This window comes from Struthio camelus, chromosome 1, assembly GCF_040807025.1.
Source record: "Struthio camelus isolate bStrCam1 chromosome 1, bStrCam1.hap1, whole genome shotgun sequence".
Lineage (NCBI taxonomy): Eukaryota > Metazoa > Chordata > Aves > Struthioniformes > Struthionidae > Struthio > Struthio camelus.
In genome coordinates, this window is record NC_090942.1 from 68965001 (window position 1) to 68990561 (window position 25561).

The following is a 25561-nucleotide window of genomic DNA, read 5'->3' on the forward strand; positions in this document are numbered from 1 at the left end:
GTAGTATCTCTACATGTAGGCTAGGAAATCATTCTATGATAAAAAATCAGACACTTGTGAGTTATAGGAGCAATATCGTGGTGCACGTCACGTTTTCAGATCTGTTCCTATTCATGAAAAGCTATGTCATTCAGTTTTTTAATTATAGCACATGAACATGTTTAATTCACTCGCACACACACGTGCACGCACCCCCCTACACCTACCTTCATGCCCTGAACAGCTATTCTAAAACTCTTGAGCCTAGCTGTGGAAGTACATAAATTTTTAATGCATGGACTGGGTTATCTGCCAGAGTCTACTCAGGTACAGTATACAGGGTATGAGAGGTAGAAGTTACAATGACTTTTGACTGCTGTATTCATAGGGTTTAGACACAAAGTTTGTTTCAATTCTTACTGTATCAAAAGTCTAGGGTTTTCTATTTGAAATAAGCCATCAGAAGTAACTGAAATTTAACCCATGAGAGGGAGGGAAACATTTCTGATATGATACCTTAAATACTTGGGGGCAGGGGGTGGACTTGTGGTAGTTCCTGTTCAGCTCATAGGAACTGTTTGGAGAAAGGGCATCTTTGAATAAAGTTAAAGTGGCTGCTCTTCAAATGAGCTCCAAATATAGCTGAATAAAAAGAGCTTTCAATGGAGGTTTGATATTCACTTATATGAAATTATACATTTTATTTAATTATGAGGCTGTGGGACTAATTACAAATGGGTAAATAAGTTAATTCTCTCTATTCAGGGAATGCAGAGGCTTTCTCTACAACAGCATTTCAATGCCAAAGCAAAAAAGGCCTGACTACATAAGGCATGAAGGTTTTCATTGCTGAAATGGATTCAGTTTGAAATAAAGAGCTCTGAATTTATCCAGGACATGCTGAATTTTCCTTGCAGGGAAAGGAGAAAATTTAGGCAAGGTTTCAGTCAGATGTGAAAAGAGCTCATTTTCGAAAATGATCAAAGCTTTAGATGCATATCTTTCATTAGGGTAATATGTCTAAATCCTGAAAAGGCTTTTGAAAAAAATCTCATCTTAAACTGTATAAAAACCTCTTATTCTGATGTGTAGAGCCAGAAGAACTGCAAATATGTGCTAGATATTGAGAGGTTGTTCTGAAGCCCAGAACAGAGCAGGGGCCTGAAAACAATTCAGGCGAATTCACAGGGCAGGACTGACCAGAAATACTGGGAGGGGTTTGTGTGAAATCATGTCCTTGTTGCAGCAGAGAAGGATGGGCAGGCCCTTCCTGTGGAGTGTTATCTGGACACCTTAGGCTTGAGGAGACTTCTGAAGAGAGTCCCACTCTGTGAGAAGAGAAATGCATGAACGAGAGGCTTTCCACCTAGACAGGTACAGCTGTATGAGAACGATGGTGCAAGCCTGATGCTGCTCAGTCAAAGCCAGAACTGAGGAAGTGTAGTCACCTGAACAGTGAGAACCAATGAAGATCTAACCCAAACCCAGGCTCAGGCCCATCATGTGAATAGCGGTAGAATAACTGTGTTGGTAAAAATCACGTCCCTTCACATAACACAGCTGTGTTAGTAAAACCCACCATATCAGCACTACTTCCCTTACGGGCAAGAGGGTCATTTTGCCAGTTCAATTTGTTAAGGGAGGGAACCACATCGATTCCCTTACTGTGAGGTAAACTGCAGCCATGTTTCCTGTAAGAAACACTTCTGCCTTTGAGCCTCTTAAATTAGGAATGCTGAGATGAAGTTGCTGTTTGCAGTTGAGAGCACAACTAAGGTCAGGAAGAGGGCTGTGGAGTCAGCAGGGTTGGTGAAAGCAGTGGACAGTTGGGCATCTTTGCTATGGAGCTGGTAAATTAGTGTTACAATCAAAATTATACAGAAGAAGAAAGAAGGAAAGAAGCAAAAGGCAGATAATTGAACCTTGGGGGAGCCTACAGAAAAAGGATATTGGCACAGACCTGCAAGTAATTTACAGAACAGAGAAGCAGTTGTTAGATAACTGGAAGCAAAAGCACAACAAAAAGGGGCAGGGGTGCACAGAGATGTAGCTGGAGAGGAGAGCCAGAGGGATCAGGAGATGCATGTCATTAAATACTGCATTCATATCAAAGGCTGCTTTTATCATTGGAAATGTAGCCCAAATAGAAAACAAACAAAACCCAAAACAAAGCAAAGAATATTCCAGTTGGCTCATTTGGCAAATAATAGTCAATTCCTTTGAAGAGGATATTCAAGCTAGGCTAGGCTAGATACATCCTGAAACAAGCAGCAATCTGTGCAGCATTTAGGGATTGTCAGTCAAGGTACCGGCATCCCTTTTATGTCTAAATCATCTGAAGGCCCTATTCCAGCACCACCTACTGCCAGTTCACATACTGTTTCTTTCACAAATGAGGTTAACTCCAGTATATAGAATTACTGCAAGCAAAAGTTTCGACCGCTACAATAGCGCACCTAGTTAAGATTAGAGATGTGGCAGCGGTCTGGGGCTAGGGAACACAAACAAAAAAGCAAACAAAAAAGACACTCCCTTTTTGTGTAACTTGGCTCAGAGAAATTAATATAGAGCTGCTGGTAGATTGAGGATAAAACATTTATGTGAGGTATTTTAAAAACATTAAGTGATGATCTTGCTATTGGACATCAGTACTTTCTCCAATGATACTTTCTTCCAAAATAAGTTACTTTAAGAAGAATAAAGCTATTCTAATTCCTCAGTCCAGTTTTCATTACGCATACCCAGACTACTTTTGTTCCTTAATACTTTTCTGTTGTAACTACACTGTAACAGATGCACATCAAGATGTCACAGTCTTTTTTTCTAGGGACCGGACCTTTTCTGTATCTATCTTCATTATAGCATAGTTCTATCAGGAACACTTTGTTTGTTTAAAAGTCAACCAGAATGCTGTTGCCTTATCATAACAGTATGTTCACAGGAGAAAAATGTGCCTGTTTTAATATACAACAAAGTTTTAATGAAGAATAGTTGTCATTATTCAAAATTAAGGATTAATTGCTTAAATGCAGACAACTTTGTGCTAATTATACATGATTCCATTCTCATTCTTAAAACAGTAAATAAGCTTTAGATCAGTGTCTACTACACATTTTTATTTTTCTAATAATTTCATTTTTTGAACAAATATGAAAAAATATTGTTTCTCTAGTGCCTGTTTAAAAAAAAAAAAGCAGTGACTATCATACCTTCATTTGAGCTTTCTGCTTTGCAATGGTTAAACTTGTCCAGAGCTTCAAGGTTCTGAGTTGCACTGGTGTGGATGGTGGCAGGGTGCTGGCAGGGCCTTTCTATTTGCACAGGAATTAGAATAGAATTTGCTGCTTTCTATGCAGCACCGCATATTGGCCAATTCACATTTTCATCTGTGCCCTGGGCATTTGTAGCCTCCGCCAATACAGGAAATATGTAAAAGTTGCACCATTTAAAGTTTCAGAATGGACTGCATCACACTGACCCCAAACAGAATATAACACGCATTCATGACAGATAACAGCAACGAGGTCTCCAGGCACTGCTTGGACCCTGGGAACACCACCGTGTCCAGAAAATGACCACAGGGATAACGGAGGCTCAGGGATGCTGCTTCTGCCCCAACCAGTGCAACACGTGGGGTGCCGGCAGCCCATCCCTGATGGGATTCGCGCTGCTCCGCCGAGGCCCACCGTGCCCTTTTGAAAGGCTGTTTGCACGATTGCTGAGGCTAAGTAATGGCAAGTTGCATTTTGCTCAGCCTCCCACTTGAGAAGACTGCTGTGAAGGGAATCTGCAAAGGTCCACAGTAGTTGCGTGCACTAAGAAAATTAACTTCAGTCCAAGCTCGTGTTCACGCTTGCTCACGGTGCAGGGGCTGCGTCAGTGGTTGCAGGGCAGCCCTGCAGCAGCAGAGCTGTGGAGGAAAAACACTGGTGCCGACGGTCCGCGCGATTCACACGTGAAGGGGTTGCTAGCCCCCGGTGAGGGAGCATCACGCATCGCAGAGGGCACCTTCCAGTTTGGCCTCACCCAGGAGGAACCTCTGAGGCTGCTCTGTGATAGGAACTAAACCAGGAGTTGGGGGGGGGGGGGGGACAGCTGGGAGAGTTACTGCAAAAGCGGGCATGAGGTGTGACCTGAAATGCTAAACGCACCCGAGGAAAGCCCTGGTCTTCATGCAGGCCTCAAGCATCCTCCCTCCGGTTGGTCTGCAAAGCGTGAAGTTCTGTCTAGTCGGCCGCCTCGGCGCGCGGATGTGCAGACTTCGCCACGGGCCCTGTTCCTGCCGCCCGAGCAAGGCATTTCAAAGCACCCACAGGTATCGCACGAGGGCGAAACCGCTCCGGCTCCCGCGCCGTGCGAGCGTGCGCACCTGGATCGCGCCTCTCTCACCCTGTCCCCCCCCCGCCCAGAGCAGTTACCTCCCGCCCTGCCACCGCAGGGCTCTACAAAAGCGGCTTTGAGGAGCCTCGGCGCACGCAGCTTGCCTGCTGCCGAAGCAGCTTTTTCCGATCACCTCCTTCCCGGCCGGCCCGGGGGGCTTCACCCCGGGGGCAGCTGCGCCGGGAGGCGCCGCCCCGCGGGGGCGGAGGCGGCCGGGCCGAGCCGCGGCGGTGCGGTGCGGTGGGACGAGCATGCCCCGGGGTGGCGGCAGCGGCCCGGCGCCCTGAGCGGCGCCATGCGGGGCCGGCTGCTGGCGCGGGTGCGGCGGCGGCGGCTGCGACGGCTGCTGCTGGCCCTGGGGCTGCTGGCCCTGGGGCTTTGGGCCGCTTACCTGGAGCTGGTGGCGGCGGCCGGCGGGGCCCCCCCGGGCCGCGGTGAGTTACGGCGCGGGGGTGCGCGGCTGCCCCCACCGGACGGGACGGGACGGGGGGGTGCTCGTCTCGCCTGGCCGCGGCGGGGCGCGGGCGGCCGTGGGGGCCGGGTGCGTCCTGTTCCCGCGGGGGGAGTGGGTTGGTGGGGGCTCTGAGCCTTTCCGCACCGGGGCTGTGTGGGCTCTCGCCGCCCTCTCTGTGGGGGAGCCCCGTCAAAACGCGACCTTCCTGGGTTTGCAGCTGTGGGGTGCGCGTCGTCCTCTGCGTGCTGGCGCTGAGCTGGACGGCAGCAGCGACCCTTCGAGTTTGGCTTTGGGCAGACAGCCGCAGCGTGCAGAAGAGGAGGCAAGGCGCACCCGGGAGAGGCGCGCCGCTCGCCCGCGAGCAGGTTCCTCTCCCGCCAGCTCCTGGGAGCGCAGCACTCCTGAGGTTAAGGGCAGGGAGTTTTGCTGTGTTTTGTTTTGTTCCCCCCCCCCCCCCCCCCCCAGAGTGAAGGGCTGCGTTCAAAAGGTTGGTCGATCTTACTTATTTGAAAGCGGTTATTTCTGTTAGTGTTGTTTGAGTTCTCATCTTTCTCTTCTTGCTTACGGTTGTGAGAATGTTTTCTGTGGCCCAAGGTTTTGTTGGATTGTTGCCTTTTTGTTGTTGCTGTTTTCAACTAAAACCAGTGATTGGTGCCAGTCTAATTTGGTGGTATTATTTTAAAATACCTGAGAGCCCTTACCTATTAATACCTTGAACCATCTTGGTCCCTTCATCGCATGTGTTAACGTTTTTAATTCTTACTCTCATAGGTCACACTTGGTTTCAATCCTAAAGCTTTAGACTCTGGCTGTGTGAGGGGCTCCACAAGTGTCTGCTCCTTTACAGGACCAGGATTTCAGCTTGTCCGCTTGTTTGATAGTATCTGTGAGCGTAACGTTAAAAACACACGTTTATGGTTCCAGCAGTGACAGAGACCTGACTTCTTTGGCCAGAACAGATCCTCCAGTTACGATCCAATTTTGTTTAATTGGGTGGTGTTGGAGGAGGGGGGGTTGGCTAGTAGAAGTAGTTGGGACACTATGAAGCTAGATTGCACTACAAGTCAGTCTACTTCCTATTACATCTTTCATGCAATCTAGCCAAAGCGCTTACCGTACATCAATCTGGCAATGCTCCTGAAGACCTTCAGAGAAAACTCTGAAGGTGCATAGAGGACTTCTGAGGTGCAGGCAAGAGAGAAAACCACCCAGTCTGAGGGGCTTAAAGTAGTGTTTATAAGGAGAGAGGAGCTGAATCAGGTGTTTGGAGCCATGCAGCTGAAGTCTCTTTTGCTAATAGCAGTACAAAGGTGGGGAGAGAGAGAGGGAAGAAATCAGAGAAATAGGCAGAGAGAGTGAGGACAGAAGAGATGCATGCGGGTAAGCAAGTTTTATTATGAATTGAGTTCTTCCCCTTTTCTTTTAGACAGGGATTATTTTTACATTCTTGTTATAAGAGTTCTTCTGTTTTAAGACTGAAACTGGAAACAGTGACACCACTACAGTCCCCACTGACTAGAACAGAAGATGAGAAAAATAATTACATTACATAAAAGTTCCAGATTCTCCCAAACGCATCAGAGATGATGCCTACTAATTGCATAGAGAAAGTATTTAAATACTGCTGGGAAGTGTGGCAGGGAACTCTGTGACAGGCAGCTCCTTATGGGGCACACAGTGCCACAGAGCGAGAGCAACTGCTCCAAGAGCAGAGGCTCCGTGGGCGCTCGGCGTCCTGTTTTGCTGTCCTCGTGGGGAGGATCCTGGAGACTGCTAGCAGGAGGGAGGTTAATCTGTGACCCTCCACACCCTTCCTCTTACCCCGGTACCTACAAAAGGCTGTTCTGTTTTAAGAGAAATCAGAAGTTGGAATGAAAAAAACAAGCAGTATTTGTTTTCTTTGGGCTATTATGGCTAAGTAATCTTCTCTTGAGACTGGGGTGGCTGCGTTTGTGGCTTGCATCGTGCCTCCTTCCAGAGATGGTAGCAGCGTAGCAGGGCCCGATTCTCAGAGCAGTTAATGCTTCTTCCCTTCTCGTTTCAGTGTTGTTTGCCTTCAGCATCCCTGGTGGGAGCCCTACTGTAACTTGCACCTGGGGACCCACTCTGGGCTGCAGTCTCAACTTGTCTGATGCAACAGCCTCCCCAGTTACTGTTCATAAAATAAAAAGGCCATTCACTCAGTAATTTTTCCAGGCACAAAGCTAAGAGACTCTCTCTGGGGACAGAAGACTATAGAGCTGTTAGGCTTGGAAGGAGGCCTACAGGAGATCACTGTTTCCATCTCTTATGTCTATAATGGATCCCTTCCTTTTGGACTCACCAGAAGGTGTTGCAGAGTAGCCCGCATAGGGAGAGGCAAGTGCCTTTCCTCTCCTCAAGAGCTGAGCCCTCCTTCTGCCAGCCTGTAAGGAACTACAAGAAATACCCCCTTCACGAGTCACCAGCATGCCCCCGTGCTGGCCGGCTCCCTGAGGCAGCACCTTAGAGCAGGTGTCCAGTCGCTGTGGTTCCTCTTGAGCTTTATTCTCCTTTTTTTCCCCCCAGCTGGTGAGTGGTGTGTGATGGAGGAAGCAACTGTCAAATGGCCTAAGTGTGGGCATTAAAGTAAGTGATGTTTAAAAACTGAGACCCTGGCTGTCCTCCCCTTTATGTATGTACAGCTCTACTATACAAGAAAGTTAAGCCTGTAAATAAGCTTAGGTGAAGAGGATAAGGTCTTAACAGAATACATGGGTGCTATAAATCAGTACCCATCTGCTTCTGTGGAGTTTCACTGGCTTAGGCTGGAAGGGGCTCTGGCCTTGAAAGTTCTTTTTAATGTAACCTTAAAGTCAAATATTGAGACACTGAGTCCCAGCTCTGCACCTCAAGCTAGAGACTGTACTCTTTTTTTCTTTCAAACGTGCGTATTTGGCTGGTCCGCTGCCCAATAGGCATTTATAGGAATCTTAAACAAACATATTTACAGCTGAGGGAGGAAAAACAAGCAGACTGATATGAGCCAAAGATGGCCACAGCTCTCATCACATGAAATGTGGCTTGTTGTCCTCCAAAATAAGCTGTAAGAGGCAGGACACAGCCTCCCTGCCAAGAACCCTGAGGAGTCGGAGGCAGTCTGTTTACTCCCTGCTGCTGTCAGGAGCTGACCAATTTGGGGTGGGCTCTGGAGTAGAAATGCTTTTCTCATCTTTGCTAACTGCTGCACAGCATAGTTCACTCCTGCAAGTGAATGCTGGTGACAGAAAACTTTTTTTGTTTTGTTTTGCCCAAAGGTGAATGAGGTGTTTTTGGAGACAGGGGTGGGGGCAGGGATCACAGAGCAGGCAGATCTGGAGGTTGAGTCCTTTCTCTGCAGGACACAAAACGCTAAGCTGTGCCCTGCCTGCGCTGTGTAAATGCTGCTGGCCTTGCAGCAGAGCTGGGAAGGGAAGCAAGCCCAGGGAAAGCTCTTCCTCGGAGAAGAGCTGCCCGTAGCAGCTGCTCGTCCGCAGGGAGCACAGCAATGAGACGGCAGAGCAGGGGCCTCCTCTGCTGCCTCTGCTTTCCTCCCCTTTGCCCAGCGGTGCCTCGTGTCATCGCCTAGGCAGAAAGGTGTTTTGAGGGAGCAAGGCTGGTGCCCTAGAGCTGTGCTCTTGGACTAGGAGGATGTGCAGCAATCCCATGTGTCCCCCTTTGCTTTGAAACCCTGTGTCAACCCAGTAAAAGCCCATCCCAGACCCTGAAGAAGCTTAGAGGTGAGGTCAGTTCTCAAACTCTGCTTTTTTTTTTTCTGGTGCAAAGAGCAAGGTATCTTGTAGGACTATAAAAGCACTTGCACTAACTTCCTTTGTTGCAGGTGTGAGTGACATGCTGAGCCAGGCAGGAGCAGGGTGTGCGGGATTAGATGAAATTGGGTGGTGCAGCTTGGAGGAACAAGGGACGCAGGGGCCTGGCTTTAACCTGCCCCTGCCGGCTGCTACAACTCTCCCCTGTTTCTCCACATGTCTTTGTTGCGTGTAAATAGCACGGGGAGTGTTGCCTCCCTATCTGGGTTTGTGACAAGCTAAACAGCAAATGGTTTTTGTCTCATTTTTAGTGTCCTAGACTGCTGCTTTTCTAACTCAGTAGAGTACAGTCCCGCTGTCTGAAGAGGGGCCCAGAAGAAACAGTGGAGACATGCTAATAAAATCCCTTCTGAAGGGCCACAGTTCTGTTATGGCAAGACTTCCATCTACCCACATATGCAGCCTCAGGGTCCCTTTTATTCCCCCCTCAAAAACTGTCATTCCCCACCCCACCATGGTGGGCTCTCTGATCTTCAGGGCTCCAGACTGCTATGAAATAGCATGAGTTGCTTAAACCTTGACCTGAGTCTTGGCCTGCATGAGCAGGTGTATGTGTTTGAAGAAAAACAGCTGGCAGAAAGTTGAAGTTGCTCATTTAAAGTCATGCATCAACTTCCTTCTCTAGCTGCTGTGTCCAGGCACCCTAAAAACACCTCTACTAAGCGCGAGTATGCTCTCGTATGCAGGTTCATTCACGTGCACACAGGCTGACTTCTGCAATCACTTGCGTGCAAGTTTACTTGCCTCTACACGCACGGTATCGCTGTTTTGCATAGCTAACTGCACAGAAGGCTACTGTGTGCCCACGAAGAGAGATTCAACTATGTGGCTGTTGAACAGCAGCAGAAGAATCTCTGCTTCTGCTCTGTAGAAACTATTGACCCAGAGGAAAAGTCAAACTAAATAACGCCTCCAAAGCACCTCACCTTGACTGAAGAAGAGCCTTGGCAGCAGGGGAACATCTATGCTGTGAAGGCTGCATTTGATATTTCTGTGCTTTTGAAGACATTAATGAGACATTCATTCACAGGGACCTGTGTTGAGTAACCCCATCCCCCAAAGCATACAATAAGGTGCTGTTAAACAAGCTAGAGGGAGAAGGAGGTGGTGTTTGTAGTCACTTCAAATGGGACGAATTTTTCACTTCAAGGTCACCAGTTCATCCCCCTGGGAGGGTGATCAGAAGTACCTTCACATCTTGCTCTGCAATGATGCACATAAAGTGGGTTGATATCTCCAAGACCGTTTCCACAGCATACGAGCTACTAGTGCAGTTGATGTCCTGCCTGGCATGGCTGGCAGAGAAGCCAGGGCTCCTGAGAGCAATCTGGATCATCAAGCGTTTACTCTAGCTCAGCCGTGAGGTTTGTCGATGCAGCAGCTGGGGGATGCCTGGACCTCATGGTATAGCTATGCTGTGGTTGTCCGGGACCATGGTAACCTTTCACTGCTGCTGAGGCATGTACTATGTACAAGCTGTTTGTGAGCTTAGCTTTTTCCCTTTCTTGAGTCGCAGTCAGGTAGAGTTTTGACTCTGACGTAGCTGAGGGCCCCTCTCTGGAGAGGCACTGAGTGTCTGACCCCCTCCCTTCCCCCGTGCAGGGGCTAATGAGAGTAGTGAGTGTTTGTTGTTCGTGCAATCTGCCCATGCCATGCAAACAATTTGGGGATTTTTTGGGGGCCAGACAAGGATTGCATGTGATTGTTGAAAGAAGACTCCTGTACAATCCTCTTACGTACATGCGTCATGTACAACAGACCTGCGTAGAGATGTGCCAATGCAGCATATATTCCTGCACCACACCATCCTGTGGTGTTGAGTCAGATGGGGTCAGGATGAATCAGGTATAATGGAGCTGTGCCCTCCTGTGCATGTCCTCCTCACTCTAATTGCTGTAAAAAGAGCAATGCCATTGTCTTGGCAATAGCGGAGTATTGCTTTTGTCTTCTGAAGGTTCGTTCATGCACATGGCTTGCTTGCATTGAGCTATCTGAAATGGTAACATGAAGCCTCTGCCTTCTTTCATCTACAAGTTCAGGCAGATGTAAGGACAGAGTGGCCCTAAGAGAGATGACTGACATCATCTTTCATCTGGAAATGTTTGCAAAAAGGTAAATGGCTGGAAGTTTTCCTGAAGGCGGAGGCTGCCATGTAGGTTCTGGCAATAAGGGATGAAGTGACGATAGGGTTCTTTCTCCAGCTGTTATAGCAACTTCCTCAAGAACTGATGGAGTTGTGTGTTTTATTGTGGGTTTCCCTTTTATGTTTGTTCCTGCTGTACGTTGATGTTTCTTTTTCCAGCTATTTCCCAATTTAAGTGCTTTTTTTCCAGGCTTGCAGTGATGGCTGAGAGGGGCTTTCCAGAAAAAGAAAATAAGCCATTTTATTTAGGTATGGTGTGAGATATAAGAGAGAATCCACATAACATCTTGGGTGGAAACCAGTGTGAACCTCGTCCTTAGATAGTTCTGCTTTCTATGATCTTAGAAATTCGTAGTCCTTATGTTTAATCAGCCAAACTAAAATACACCTCCAGCTTTGGGTCTTTGCAGTCGAAGCCTGAAATGGGCAAAACTTGTTTCAGAATGATTTCTGAGAGTTCCCCCTTGCCCCTCCTTCCCCCCTCCTTCCCCCCCCCCCCAAAAAAAAAAAGAGGGAGGAAAGGAAGGAGCATGAGCATCAGAAGTGCTGGTATACAGCACTGGTATACACAACAGGACAGTAAAGGAAACTAGGTCTGTCCCTGCTGGCCTTGATCAGGATCTTGACTGGGGCTCCTCTGTGCTTCTGTTCTCTTGAGAACTTTTCCATACCAGTTCAGCGCAAATGTTTTGGTGCTCCTGATCTGGAGAGTGTCTCTTACGCTTTGAGATGTTAATATGGTTTAGGGGGAACATGGTTGTTAAGTAAATCATATCCTAGGGCTCTTTTTTCAGCATTCTGTGGCTATTTCCCATCTGAGACTTTTTTTGAGGGAAGAGATTAATAGGGCTTCTTGTCCCCCTTCTTCTTAAAATTTGGGAAAGCTGTCACTCTATAATGTAGATCTGTCTGATAAGCTTATATGGTGGAAGTGGTGCATCTTGTGCTATTCTTGGTTTTTTTGTGTCACCATTTTCCATTGCAGATGCAAACAGTAAGCCCCAGGCCTTTGCACTGTACATGGGATTTTTTTGTTTGTTTTTTTGTTTCCTGGTTTCCATCTCATGTGCAAGTCCCCCATGACCTTGATTTCTGACAATCTAAATATTCTTAGTTTTTGTTTCAAACTGAGCATAATTTCAGCAGTGGACAGCCGGTGCTACTCAGTAACGTAAAAACACTGAATGGAGATCAGAGACTTGACTGTGAGGTCTTCTGTAAGAGCCATGTTTCATCTTTAACTTTCTTTTCCACTAGCCCATTGGATTATAGGCAGTAGGGACTGGTGAGGAAGTATGCGAACCTGTGTTTAGCTGAAACTGCTAAAATCGTGCCCACTAAACATTGGTTCATTGTCAGACACTACTATATCCCATTTACTAGTAAAAACATATTTGTAATATATGATCTTTTAGGTTTTTAGAACTGCCTACTAAACTTCTCTGAAGTGAGAATAATCTATATTAATGATATGTGTGGGTTTTTTATTTGTTCTAAAAAAAAAAAATCTTTCTGCTTTGCTTCAAGAGGCCTGTTTTTGTCATTAACGTGGGCTCTTTATTTGACTTGGCCTGTATGTTTAGTGTTGGCAAGTCTGACAGCTTCCTCAGTGCTGCTCTTCATTTGAGGCTAGTTAAGATATCTCCAGCCCTTCTCATAAATATTTTACTTCCTAAATTAGCTTTATTTATATATTTTTAATATTTTCTGTAAAAATGTATCAGTCATGTCTGGGTGGTATTCATCCTATCTAGGACAGAGAGCAAAACTTGTAATGGGCTGAGAATATCCTGTCCAGACCACCAATGCTCCTTCTCCAGCAACTCACTCTGCGCTAGCACTGCCTGTCGTAGTCCATGTTTTGTCTTAAGCAGGTCAGTTGAGTGTTTAATTCATTTTTTCAATCACACAGACAGCTTATGTGATCTGCTGCTGGACTTTGTTCCCCTGTTGCATACATTGGAAAGAGTCTGCGATCACCATCTCTTGCTTCTAGGTTTATATTTAGTTTGTAAAGTGGGTCAGTACAGCAAAAAGCAACTAATGTGTGGATCACTTAGTTTGGAGCTCCATTACTGCTTATTCTCAAAATACTAAGCTCTTCATTTCTTCTTCATTTTCTTAGTTAAAATTCAAACCTTACTAAAAACCTGTAGGCACAAGGTTTGCAAGTTCTCTTAAAATTCACTATTCCAAGAATCTTTCTGTCCTTCCCTTTTGAGGCCAGGCACCCTGGTAGGATCCTCAATGTCTCTGTTTCCAGCCTCTTCACCTTGTTAACTACTCTTTGTCTTTTTAGTTTTAATCCAGCAGGTCTCACTTTTCCAGAGCCTCAGGCGATGATTTGCTGGGGTTGTTCCCCTAGAGTATCTATGCGGACCTAAGCTCGTATGCTCCAGTGCCAAATGCAGCCTGCATGGCAGGTGGAGAAAAAGATATTTGCCAAGTCCATGCTTTGTGTTTCATGATGTGTTGGCCAGACTGCGTTGCTAACGCCTGAAGCACCAAAAATGGTTTGGTATCAGCCATCGTTTTTGTCTCCCCTTGCAGGCAGAGGTGAAATTCTCTTATTCTCTTTATAAAAGTGTTTGTTTTTTCAGCGCATACAGCAGCAAACAGCCCTGTGGGAGGAGGGAGCATGAGGCGAATGCCACTGCTGCCACCTCTTCTTCCCCCTCCCCACTGCAGGGTGCTGGGTACCTGCCTCCCCTGGGCTGCTTTGGCTGGGTCACTGATCCCCAGGACAGTTACCTCGCCCAGCTCTTCTGCAGCCGCTTCCTGAGGGAAAGAGCAGCTTGTTGAGGGACAGTAGTACTGTACTCTGCTGGGAGCTTCCTTATCTTTCAGTAGATATACTCTTAATTCTGCCTCTGGTCTCCTGCATCTTCAGGGAATGGGACTAGCTTTGTAAGCCCGGGGTTTGAGGAAAGTTTTAACCTTGATAATGGATTTTTTTTTCTCTCCCCTATAGTTACTACTTGTAGCTGTTCACACATATGTGCCTGTCCCTGTGGCTCACTTACTGCAATAGTGGAACTAGGATCCTCAGCATTAGAGCTGAATTTCATTTGTTTCCCCTGCCAGTGGCTCTTCTTCCACTGGCAGTTTCTCTGTTGCTGGCATGGTATTGCACACCCATGTCCAGTGACTGGCTAATAAATAACTCAGCCTTTCATGTTCCTTGCACCTCTTCCAAATCCTCCTCATCTTCCACACTGATCTAAAGAAGTCCTAACAATGCTGCCGTTATGCTGTGCACCCACCTCAGCACATGCAAGTTATCCTAATGTGATATAGTTCCTTGCTGTTCTTGCAGTGTTTTTTCCAAACACATCTCGTTGACTTACTCTGCTGCAGTGTGTACAGTTTGATGTGATGAAGAGAGCTTTTTGTGTGTGTTTGTGGGGTAGGGGAGGATGCATTCCTCCTTTGAACTCCAGCCTCCCCTCTGTCTCAGGTCTTGGTAGTAACTTGGTTTTTCTGTAACATTTGATCGCTGTCTGTGTTCTACGAGATTCAGCCTTGCGGGATGATTTCCTTTGCTTGGCAAATTGTAACTGCTTTGCCAGTTAATTCTAGGTCTTCCAGTACTATCTCTGAATGCTTTGTCCCAAAACCCATTGCTTCCCAAATGGCATTATTATTATTATTTTTAACCTTAGATCCTTTATAAACTCTTAGGTTTTCACCTTTTCCTTGTAACCCTATGTTTTACTTAGATATGTTATATAGACATGTTGAGGGGAAACAAATACTTTAAGTTTTGCAGCTCATGCAGAATTAAAGCAAGGAAGAAATGTAAAGTGAAAGATAAGTGAAGCAGGGAAGAGGCAGCAGAAAATAGAGAATAGATTATTTCACAAAGTAAGAAGCAGCCAAAAGTGGGACACAGCCAGACGAGCGTCAGAACAGAGTGATCAGAAGTGCCAATGGCCACCAGAAATTGTAAGAGGGGAAAGAAGTGAAGGCTACGTTAGAAGCAAATACTTGAGATTTCAGTGAAGCAGGGAAGCTGGAATCAACAGTCTTTTGCAGTCGACAGGTTTTGCAGAGATCAAAAAGAGAGGAGACATAGAAAGGACTGGAGAGCCCAGCAGTAAACCACTGACTCAGTTTGTAGGAGAGGGGGGAAATGCAGGAAAAATAATTACAGAAGATAGCAGGGACCGTAAATGGCTTCTGTCTGCGTTGAGGTGGATAACGAGGTATCTGGTGTCATAAGGATGTTTTGTGCCTCAAAAATTGGTACCACGGTAGCTCTTTACTGCAGTCTGTGTCTGCCAAGACATCTGGTTTCTCTGCATAGTGTTGTGCTCAGTGTTGCAGCTGCTCTACTTAGTTGGCAGAGTATGGTCACCTGTGTTGTCCGGGGTGTCTAGCCAATGTTCAGCACTTTGCCGGTTGTTTCCATAGGAAAAGGATTTGCTAATGTACTTAGGAGTTTTTCATGCAATCCCTCTCTTATTTACAAAGGCTGCAAAGTCCCTTTTGCCTGGGTACAGTGCAAATCAAACAGGAGAAGGTTTATCTGTGGCAAGGGAGAGGTGCGTGTCCCAGCAGGTAGCAGGCAGACCCACCACCCCCAGGGATGCCATGCACCACATGGCATTGGTTTCCTGTCCGCACGCAGTGCAGCAGCGAAGGGCCGGGGAAGGGAAGGAGCTGGACCAAGTGCTCGTTCACGCCATACGAGCTGTGTTTGCAAGCCGTGCTTGCTTTGACTGATGTGCTGGGGTCTGAGCTAGGGCATGAGTTTCTGATCCATCCATAAATATGTAAAGCACACGTGACCCTGTCAAGAGCACGAGAGTTCACAGCCCGAATTGCCAATGATTCCTCTGGGCAGACAGCAAGCACTGCTGGTGCTGCCCAGACCCCGGGGGCAAATCCCACTTGGGAGCTGCGACTTGGCCTTTCCCTGTCCCTGTGTTACTCAGGGAGGGATCTGCTTCAGCCAGAGCCAGCGCAGGCTCCCCTCCGCCTGCTGCGGGTTTATATTTAGCTGGCAGCGTGCAGCTGTGTGGGCTGTTCAAAGACAGACTCTCCCAGTCATTCATTACCTCGGTGCTGCCCAGCTTTCCATAGCCTTTGAGATGCTTGGGTGGAGAGCCGGATGCTAAAATTAGTAGAGTGCTTTTCTTGCCAAATGCAGCGTCTGACCCAGCCGAGCCTGGCAAAGCAGGGAGGAAGGAGGTCTCAAATCTCTGCTTCTCGGACATCCCATCGAGAGGGGTGGGGATGTCCTGCTGGGGGACCTCCGGGGGGGGGATGCTGGAGCAGCGGGGGAGACTGGGCACAGCCAGGGCGGTCTCAGGACGCAGAAGGAAATCCTGACTCTCGGAACTCTGTTTTCTTCTCCATCTCCCTGTGAGCATCAAATAAACGGGTAGGGAGGCTGGTTTCTGCCCCTGGATGTCTTCAGGGCAGCCGGCGCCTCCCAGCATAGGGAGCGGTTCTCCAAGTAGATTTGGGGTTTGGCTGCCGTAAGAAAACTCGTGTAGTCACTGCTCCCACCCCCGTAACAACAAACTGCTGAAGGTTTCACTGCCCCAAGTAGCTGCCCACCCTAAATGAGCACTTGTCTCTCTCTAAGAGAGCTGGCCTCCCAGCAGTGCTGGCTTGGAGGGAGCTGTGGTGTAGTGGTTACAGCTCCAGTTTGCGGGAGGAGGATGCAGGCTATCCCTGTCCCTGTTGCTCAGCAGCTGAGACCTGAAGAACAAGCCACATCATCAGTCTGTGGCCTGGTTACCCTTGACTGCAAAGATGTGGATGATGGTGGTTGCTTATCCTTGTGAAATGCTAACATCCGATGAATGAAAAGCATCCATTGGGCTCCAAATGCCTTTGGTGCAAAGGGAAAGCAGATTGTTTCATTATTGCCTATTTAGCTGCACCCAGCCTGCCCCGCTGGTATAGTCCTGCTGGTTTGGCTGCCCCAGGCATGCACCTGCCCTGTCTTTTGAGACCCACCTTTGTAAGTGTATGTAAGGCAGGAGCAGAAACTTGTCTGGGCCCCTGGAAAGCAATTCTCACCTTTGACGTTCCCCATTCATGGTATTTGCCTGGATTGCACAGCCCAGGGGAGGAAGTGGGTGCAAAGGTGCAGTAGAGGAGTGCAGGAGAGACTGAAGTCCCCTAAACCCTGCTCTCCTTTCTATCTGTGCTCTGGATTGCAGCCTTCGGAAAGACCCCTTTGCAGCATGGGCCAGGGCAGCACCACAGCAAATAGTACCAGGCAAATGGTACCTGTCGCAGGGAGGCCTGCAAGGAGTTGGGCACGTTACTGCGGCCTTGCAGCTCAGGAGGAGGCGGTCTGAAGGACCCCAGGGATGTGGTGGAACAAAGCAAGCACCTCTGTTAGCTTGAGGAAAGCCTGGAATAAACACAATCAAGGCTTGCGTGGGTGGAGACTTACTCCAGCAATGGGTTGGAGTGCTGCAGGGCTGTGCCCTTGGGGTATCAGGATGCAAGAGCTGAGGGAGAGCAGAGCCAGGCTTTAGAGTGGAGATATTGGGACGGTGGAGTGCACTCTGTGAAGGTCTTTGGCTGCAGCGAGCTCTGTTTCCTGAGTGTCCGGACCATGGAGGGATAGGGAGCTTGGAAGGGATGCTGGCAGGCACTGCTTGTGGGGAAAGCCAGGTCAACTGCAGGAAGGAAGGGGGAAAAGGAATAATAAACAAACAAACCCCCCCCCCCCCCCAAAACAGGGAAGCATGTTCATGGTCTTCCTGACAGCTGACTCTGCTGAAACACGGGTGAAGCTCCATTCTCCCTGCAAACAACAGAGAAAGCAGGGCAGCCAGGACAGCTGTCTTATGTGTTTAAACAGCTAACCTGTAATGTGTCTGCTCCAGCTGTGTTCAGAACTGTGTGCGGACCTCTGCTAGGTTTCTATTGTGTTAGGTGTCCAGGAAGGAGAGAGCTCCAGGAACTGGAGGCAGTGCAGGATCAACAGCATCCGTCCTTGCTGTCATGTCAGCTCCAGCTGCCTCCATCCTGCTAGCACCACTCTGTAATTTTCATTCCAGTGAAATAAGGGAAACAAAGCTTTCAAGTGGGTCCCTGGCTTCCCTTCCCTTTCCTTTCCCTGCTGGTGGCAGAATGAGGAGTGTCTACATGAGGGCAATCAAGGTATTTTTAGCATGGGTAGAGAAAGGCAAAATATACATGTTGGGGCAGCTGCAAGAGGAATTGCATGCAGTGCCAGATCAGCTCAGGGCTTCTGGTTTTGCTGGTGAGGATTTGCTCAAAAGCCAGCAAGGTGAGGAATGTACCACCCAGTTTCCAAGACTTAGTGGGGAAACTGGGGGAGAAAAAGATTGTGTCCTGCTCTTTTCTATTAGCAGAAGTCTGGCAAGTCCTCTGGTACAAGATTTCTTCCTTATGCTGACACCCCACGCTCCTGGCTCTCACATACTTGCAATGCGGGGTCCTCTCCACAGCTTTATGGCAGCGTCTCTGGTGGGGGGATTAAGGACAGGAGGGCGGCTGTAGCTCCCTGTTAGCACCAGGAATGCACAAACACTGGGGCTGGAGACACCCTGCGGGGCTCTGCTGGGGACGGAGGTTTAAGCCAGTTGTGTCGCTTAGCTCATAAGTCTGAGGATGGAATTGTGTTTTCCCAGTTGAATGCTGTTCTGCGATTGGAAAAATGTTTTTTTGTTTTTTTTCTGTGCTTGCTAGCAACAATGAGAGAGACCTTCTTGCTCTTTAATTATCTTTGCGGTTGGGAGAGGGAAGGGCACGGGGGAAATTGTTCTTTCCTCTTCCCTTCCCCTCAGTGAACTCTGTTCTGGAGTTAACTACTGGAGAGAAAATACTAACTTCTAACCAGACAGCCATTTGAAGTCACCTGCCTTTGCTGACTGAGGCTGTCGAGGAACAGTCGTCTTTTCCAGCTGCAGCGTTGGGCTCCACTGATCCTGCCAGATAGGTTGTCAGCATCTGTGCCCGAGGCTCTGAGGGATTGCAGGGAAGATGGCACTTGATGTGCAAGTGCTTGGGCTGCTACGCAGCATGGAGGAGGCAGAGAGAAGGGGCTGGTGCTCCCCTGAAGCCAGGATGGCATGGATTGAGGAAGGGAGGCTGGAGCAGGAGGGGAAGTGACCCCCACATCCCTGTGGTAAATGTACTTCTGAAAACAGTTGGAATAAAATCCACCCTCACTATATTCTGCTCTGGGCGGTGTCGGGCATTTGCATGCTATTGCTGAGGTCTCTCCTCCTAGTCACGCTGCTAAAACCCACAGAGATATCTTTCTTGGACTCTGCAGGTCCTAGGATTGCCTGCAATTCTTGGCTTAGCCCCCAAAACTAGAGCAAATAAGGTTGGGTGACTGTTGCAAGCAAACCAGTTTTGGCTTGGGGAATTTCACTTAATTTAATGCTGTTTAACAAGCTTTTAATTACTGATTCAGGTAAACAAAGATAAACAAGCCAAACAATGGACAGTTAAACAAGCACTAAACACCTTTCCTTCCCCTTCCCCAGGCTCGGGTTCAGTCCAGCACTGCCCCTTGTCTTTGCCACATGTTACACTCTGTCCCTGCCAGCCCCTTTGCTGGGGTGAAAGGTGGCGCAAGAGGCGGGGGTCAGTGCCCAGTGGTTTCTTTCTGCTTCATCTTAACTTTTCTTCCCCTGCTCTGTGCTTCTTACTGCCGCTCCGCTCCAGAGCGGGTCCCTCGAGGCTGTGGTCCCTCAGGGGGGTCCCTGCCCCGGCAGCTCCTTACGGGGATGACCACGAGCCCACACGTCCTGTGGTGGTAGGTCTGGGGGTATCCATCAGTGGCACAAGGGCAGCGCAAGGCTTTAGTTCCCAGAAAGCTTTTTCCAGGAGGCTTCTTGCGTTGCTTGGTTGGGTGGGGACCAAGGCCCCTGGGGAGGACTGCGTAAATGGGCTGGCTTGTGAACCAGGCAATGCTCTGGGGGGACTCCCAGGCCTGGCACTTTGAAGGAAAAGAAAATGAATGAGGGAGAAAGTGAGGAGAAGAGCAGAGGAAAACACACCTCTCTGTGGTGATGTGTCCTTGTGTCGCTGTTCGAGATGGTGACAAACACTAAGGAAAGTCTCGATCTGGCCCCAGCCACTTCAGTAATTCCAGTGGAGCTGCTTTGCTCCGAGGACAAGGCAGGGGTGTGCAGCACTGCTGCTGTTCTGGCTCGCGCAGGTTTGTGCAGTGGGTGCTTTTTCTCAAGAGTATGCTGGATATTTGTATGGAGCTGCAGATACGTGGATTCTGTTTCTTCTTTCATGCTTTTTGAACATAATGTTTTACCAGCTCTGTCTGCTGGTGCTTGGGCCCTGTCATCTCACTATATGGCCTAAACTGAAAACACGTGACTTGCTGTGTGTTTCTTTGCATGCATTTGTTTGTGAATAAGCCTTTTTTCATATGTGTGATAGTGATGTCTAGATTTGTAGCTTTGCAAAGAAATGATTGTAATTTTAGCATCTGCAGGTGCACGTATCTCAGTTTCTAAGGCGTTTTCACCTAGAGATAGTCTTTGTGTGCTCCGAGTATCACCAAATCAGCCAGGAGCCCTGGAACTAGCAATTGAAGGTCTCAAGGGAAAGAATGTCAAACTGAGTTTTGGGCTGTGTGCTAAGGCAGTCTCATTATATAGCCTTGTAATGTGCTGTTCTCCAAGTGCACCTCTGCTCCTCGGGTTTGCTGAGCACATCTAGCCAAACCTGTTTGTTCTAGGTTAGGAGCTACTATTTCCCGGCAGAAGAATTGCAGCACCCGCACTTTACTCTGTGTTGTTTTTAAGTGGCCCGGGAATTTAATGCTGAGCTCCTTGCATGGCAGATAGCAGGGCTAGTAGTACAACAACTTTACATGCACCTCTTTGACCCGAGGTGGCCTGTGCAGAGTTGATCAGTAGTGGACATCTGGCTGCGGTTCTTCCTTCCTTCCTCGGAGCCTGGAGTGGTCATGGTGTGAAGTGGAGGTGAGGTGAGGGTTTTTAGCAGTTAAGTAGTGTGCCGCTACTCTTAAACTACCTACTGGCAATGCACGGTGCATTGTTTTATAGACCAGAGGTGCATCTTCCATGTCAGCCTGACTGTGTGTGTCTTCTGCATAAGACACCTGCAAGCTGGTATGGTGTCCTTTGTATGGAGCCTGGGCACGAGGCTCTGTTTATTGTATTCTACCTGCTTTCTTAGGGTTAATGTCAAAACCCAGTGTGGGATTTATGAGATCGGGCTTAGATGCTGTGTCAAAATAGCATGAATGACCTAGGCTGCTATCTGCACCCCTGCAGTCCACTAGAGGAACAAGTGGTTTCAGTCATAGTTAAATAGATTATCTCTAGTGTTGGTTCCTTGTCACGTAGGGTCTCTGTTGTTGCTTTCCCTCATACATAGTGATAGGCCAGGGATCCTCCCCCTGTAGGGTGCTGATGCAGTGAAAGCACCAGAGGTGAGAGATTTCAGTAACTAGTCTAACTGGTGATGATGTCTTCTATGTAAGTGTCTTAAGGGATCGCTGTACATACACAGGCGTATCACAGATGTGTGCTGCAATTCCTGTACCTGCTCCCCACCCATAGGAAGCTGGCAGCACCCAGATCACACTGCTGTGTATCTCAGTACATGCAGCATAAGCTCACTCCCGTGTGCCTCCACACCAGTTTTCCTCACCTCCCCGCACCAGCAAGGAGGCGCGCTCAAAGCCGTGCATCACTCTGCTTCTTCCTCTCCTCCTGCTGACAGTCTCCATCTCTTCATCTCCTAGGCTGTCCGTCTGCCGTGTCTCATTGCTGCACGTGCCTCCACATGCCCTCTGAGTGTGCAGATGTGCTCCCCATGTATTCACTCTCCCTCTCAGGCATACCTGTCCACCGCAGCAGGCATGTACCTGCATGTTGCTGACCTTGCCTACTTTCTGCACTTAAATCTTGTTCCCCTGTCTGTTTTTATGACCTTGAAAGCTTTGCTTTCTCCTGCCAGGCTCCAGGGACTGCACAGCTTGATACATATTACAATGTTTTTTCCCTTCCTCCTTGCTTTAAGGTGGAGAGCGGTGTTCACAAATGTCTAATCCTGAAATAAATGAGACATAATACGGCCATGGCACTTGCAAGTTTCCTTTCTAGGGTTGCAACTGTGCAGCTCTGTTTTAAATTCTTACACTATCCCACACCAGTTCCTCTGTCAGGAGGACTTTGTCACTGCCCTGCAGTGGGCAATCGCAGCCTCCCCCAGTACTGCTCTGCCGGTGTGTCTAAATGCGCACCAGCAGATCCCTGTGTTATTTCAGACCTGCCCATCTTCCCCTTCTCCTCCTCCTCTGTCCAGGCTGCCCTCTGTTGTCCTTCCCTTTCCCACCATGTATGAGGCAGCAAACTGACTACACGTGTGCCTGTTTGCACTACAGCGCACACTTCAGTTACAATAAGCTACCTCATCTGAAGTAGCAGAGCTGGAGCAGCTAGCCTCCTGGCCTGTAAGGAGAGCACAGCAGACCGCGGACAATGTATTTGCAGTCTACAAAGTCACTTGCTGTTTTCTTTCTCAGCTTACTCAGTGCAGCTCATTTGGAGCTTTCATACAGCTTTTCCTAGTCCTGACCTGCAGCGTTCTTCACTGTTCCGGTCTTGGGGCTTTCTGCACTGAATTATCAACCAGGCTCCTAATAAGGAAGCAGCTGAGTGTAATGTATACACCTCTTCAGGCCTGGAACTATACCCGGAGACACATGTGTATTTAGAGTCTGTAATTAATTAAGGGAGTGTACCCATATTCTTTTTAGCATCCTGTTCCTCAGTTGTTTAACAAAAGCTTTCTTAATCTCATTTTATTTAATTAAATAAGTCACACAATCTTCCTGTTTCTCTCCCCAGATGTTCCTGCAGTTTTCAAGTGCTGGCAGGTATGCAAGTACACAAAGGTGTCAGGCGCTTCCATAAATGAAACTTTAAGAAACCATTATATCTCAACAGGCAGAGATCTTTGCTAAGAGAGCAAAGGGTTGTCACTTGTGGCTTGTTAAGGTGGAAAGAATGTCATTGTTTAAAAAACAAGTCTAAAATTCTGAGAAGTCATCATTAATTTCTGACAGTCCTGTTTATGTTCCCATAGCCCCACATATAGCTAAGATAGTAGATATTATCACTAGTTATCTGGTCACTGCAGGCCCTTCTTTGAGCTTAGCTGAGTAAGGTAATATGCAAGCGGCACAAAGGCAGTCTGTAGGGACTGTAAAGATTTCAACAAATTTTCCCTCCCTTTCAATAGGAAAACCTCAGAGCTAGATTGTGCCCTTCTGTCTTACTGACGCATGTGAGAGGGCCAGATGTGGCTGTTCCACATCTGAAGGAAACTCATGCGGAGAGTCTCCTTGAAAGCCATATGCTCCATGGTGCTTGCCAGATGTCCTGTCCAGGGACAGCCCGTTACTGCCTGATTCAATAGGCACTAATGAAGCAAGCAGGCTTCGGTTTGAAGGTATATACCGAGAGGTAGTGTCAGGTATTGCATGCTGCCTCTGTGCTCACTGGGAAAGGCCGTACTGGCTTCCAAGAATAGGGTGTCACAGAGCATGCTTCTGCCTTCTCCCAGCTCTGTCTCTGGGACCGTCTCTGCCTCACCCTGAAGTTTAGTTTTACGAATTCACAGCAGAAAGGAACAGAGGTGCTTATGAACCTGTCAAAATGCACCATATCGAAACCACTATGCTTTTCGTTGTGGTATTAGAGGTGAGTTAGAGTGCCATTGAGATGTGGGCAGAGATGGGGCTGACAAGTCACAGTCAACTAAGTGAAGCATGTGAAGCTGGCTGAGGAAGGATGAGAAATGGTGTGCCAGTAGAAGGAGACTCCAGACAGGCTCAGGGTGGAATAGCTACTATGCCTTTGGGGACCTTCTAAGATCTCCCAGCGTGCCAGAAAGAAGTGCAGGTGGATGCTAGACTTGTTCCCATTAGACCACCGTCCTCTGCTCTTAGCCAGTTCCTGACTTGGTTCTTCCACTGTTCCTACACAACCAGTTCTGGACAGAGCTGACTCCTGGGTGTATGCAGTTGAGCTCCAGTTGTCATAGATCAGAATTGCACGGGCTCCAGAGTAGTTCTGCAGTTTAGGACGCTTCCTCCTGGCCATATACAAGTAGCTTCTTTTATCCACCTACTCAGTCAGAGGGAAGGTGCCAGCTATATCAAGTATTCTGGACTTTTTTGCCTCGGGGGGAGGCTCTTAGAAACCTCTTGCAACAATGGGCTGTTGGTTCCAGTAAGCAGCCATAGCTCCGAGATCTCTTGCCACGTACCTGGTCTGAGCAATCATTACCTGTGTCACGATGCTGCTAGACAAAGGTCTACAGGGACTTGGGCAGCAATCCCAAGTGCTTTGCTCTGGAACCTGACAAGGGTGGAGTAAGAAAATGAGTAATCAAGAAGTACTCAATAAAGAGAGAGACTAAATGGTTTAACATTGAGACAGCAGAGAATGTGATATGAGGAAGGGTTATATCTGAAGTATGAGCCAGCACCAACCATAATGTCCAGGCACAAACAAATATCCTTCAGCAAAACTGTGTAAGCCAAGTAGTTTTCCTTGGAGATCAATGGCAAAAATCCTGTTGACCTCAAGTGGAGCGAGATGCAGCTCACTGCAGCTGATTCTTCAGTGTCTTGAGGGAAGTGGCAGCGAAATGCTAGTAAAGCAAAATGGAGCCCTTTCCCTCCTCCTGGGTAGCACTTGGCTGGTGCTATTACAGACCATCAGACCTAGGAAAATCATGCATGTCCACCATAAAGGCCCAGTAGGAGCATTATAGCGCTGATTAATTTGGATGAGACCTGCATTCAGATGCTTCAGTCTGATGCTGTTGGTAGTACATAGTTTAGGGAAAAAGGCTATAGATGATTACAGATTTCAAAAAAGTGAAATTGCCAGCAGTATTGTTAGGGACGGCACTGAGGAAGAGGCTGCCATGCTTGAACCGTGCTCCCTAGATGGGGTGTAAAGGGAGCAAGATGCAAGGAGGCCTGGAATCAGTTGGAGACTGCCAAAGCATGAGCTGGGGTTAAGGATATAGATGAGCATCCAAGGAAACAACTACCAAGCAGTCAGGATTAGTGGATAATGGAAAAGACTAGGACTGGGGCAGCAGAGCAGGAATAGTCAGAGATGAGAGGTCAGCATCGTCCCTAAGGTGGATGAACTAACCCCTGGCACCCTTTTGGGATGGGAAGCTGATGAGGAACTGTCTGCAAGCATGTTTATACAAGTATATTTCCTATGCAAGTGCCAAATGCCATCAGTTGCTTCCAAGAACCTCCTCTAGTTTCCAGACCATCAGCAGGCCCTTACCTCAGCCAGGCTATTTGTGGTGCACAAGGCTATGGTAACAGTTAAGCAGCCCACAGTGTTTGGATATCTGTATCAAAACAGCACTAAAATTTCTATGGCAGGAAGGTGTCAGGATTGCAGCGGCTGGTGTTCAACACCACCATGTATTGGAAGGACGAGAAGGTGCAGGGAGAACTTGATAAGTCCTTTAAGGCTCTGGGCCGAACACAACTCTGATTGAAGCAGGTAAACCTCTGTTAAGATCCTCATGTCTGTGCTAGCATCACACTGAATTTGGGAGGAATAGCAGCCTGTGGCCTGGGCACTGCACTGCTGCCTGTTCCCCGCTCTCCTTCAGATCCCTTGCTTCTCCCCAAGACCCCCAGCTTCGTCTGCTGGGTTAACCACTCACCTCACCCCCGGGTGGGACACCATCTGCCCTTGTGTCCTTTGTGCTAGCATCAAGTTAGGCTCAAAAGTCTTG

General features: G+C 48.1%; 1 protein-coding gene across 2 annotated transcripts in view; it reads left to right on the top strand.

Moving 5' to 3' along the window:
• Nucleotides 1–4602: 4602 nt before the first annotated feature.
• Nucleotides 4603–25561, top strand: part of B4GALNT3 (beta-1,4-N-acetyl-galactosaminyltransferase 3) — a 66775-nt gene continuing 45816 nt past the window's right edge. Inside the window, exon 1 of one of the 2 annotated variants that reach the window (XM_068946994.1) lies at nucleotides 4603–4793. In XM_068946994.1, coding sequence (XP_068803095.1) covers nucleotides 4655–4793 — 139 coding nt within the window. In that variant the 5' untranslated portion in view covers nucleotides 4603–4654. The remainder of the gene's footprint in view (nucleotides 4794–25561) is intronic. The other variant, XR_011141649.1, reaches the window with a different exon arrangement.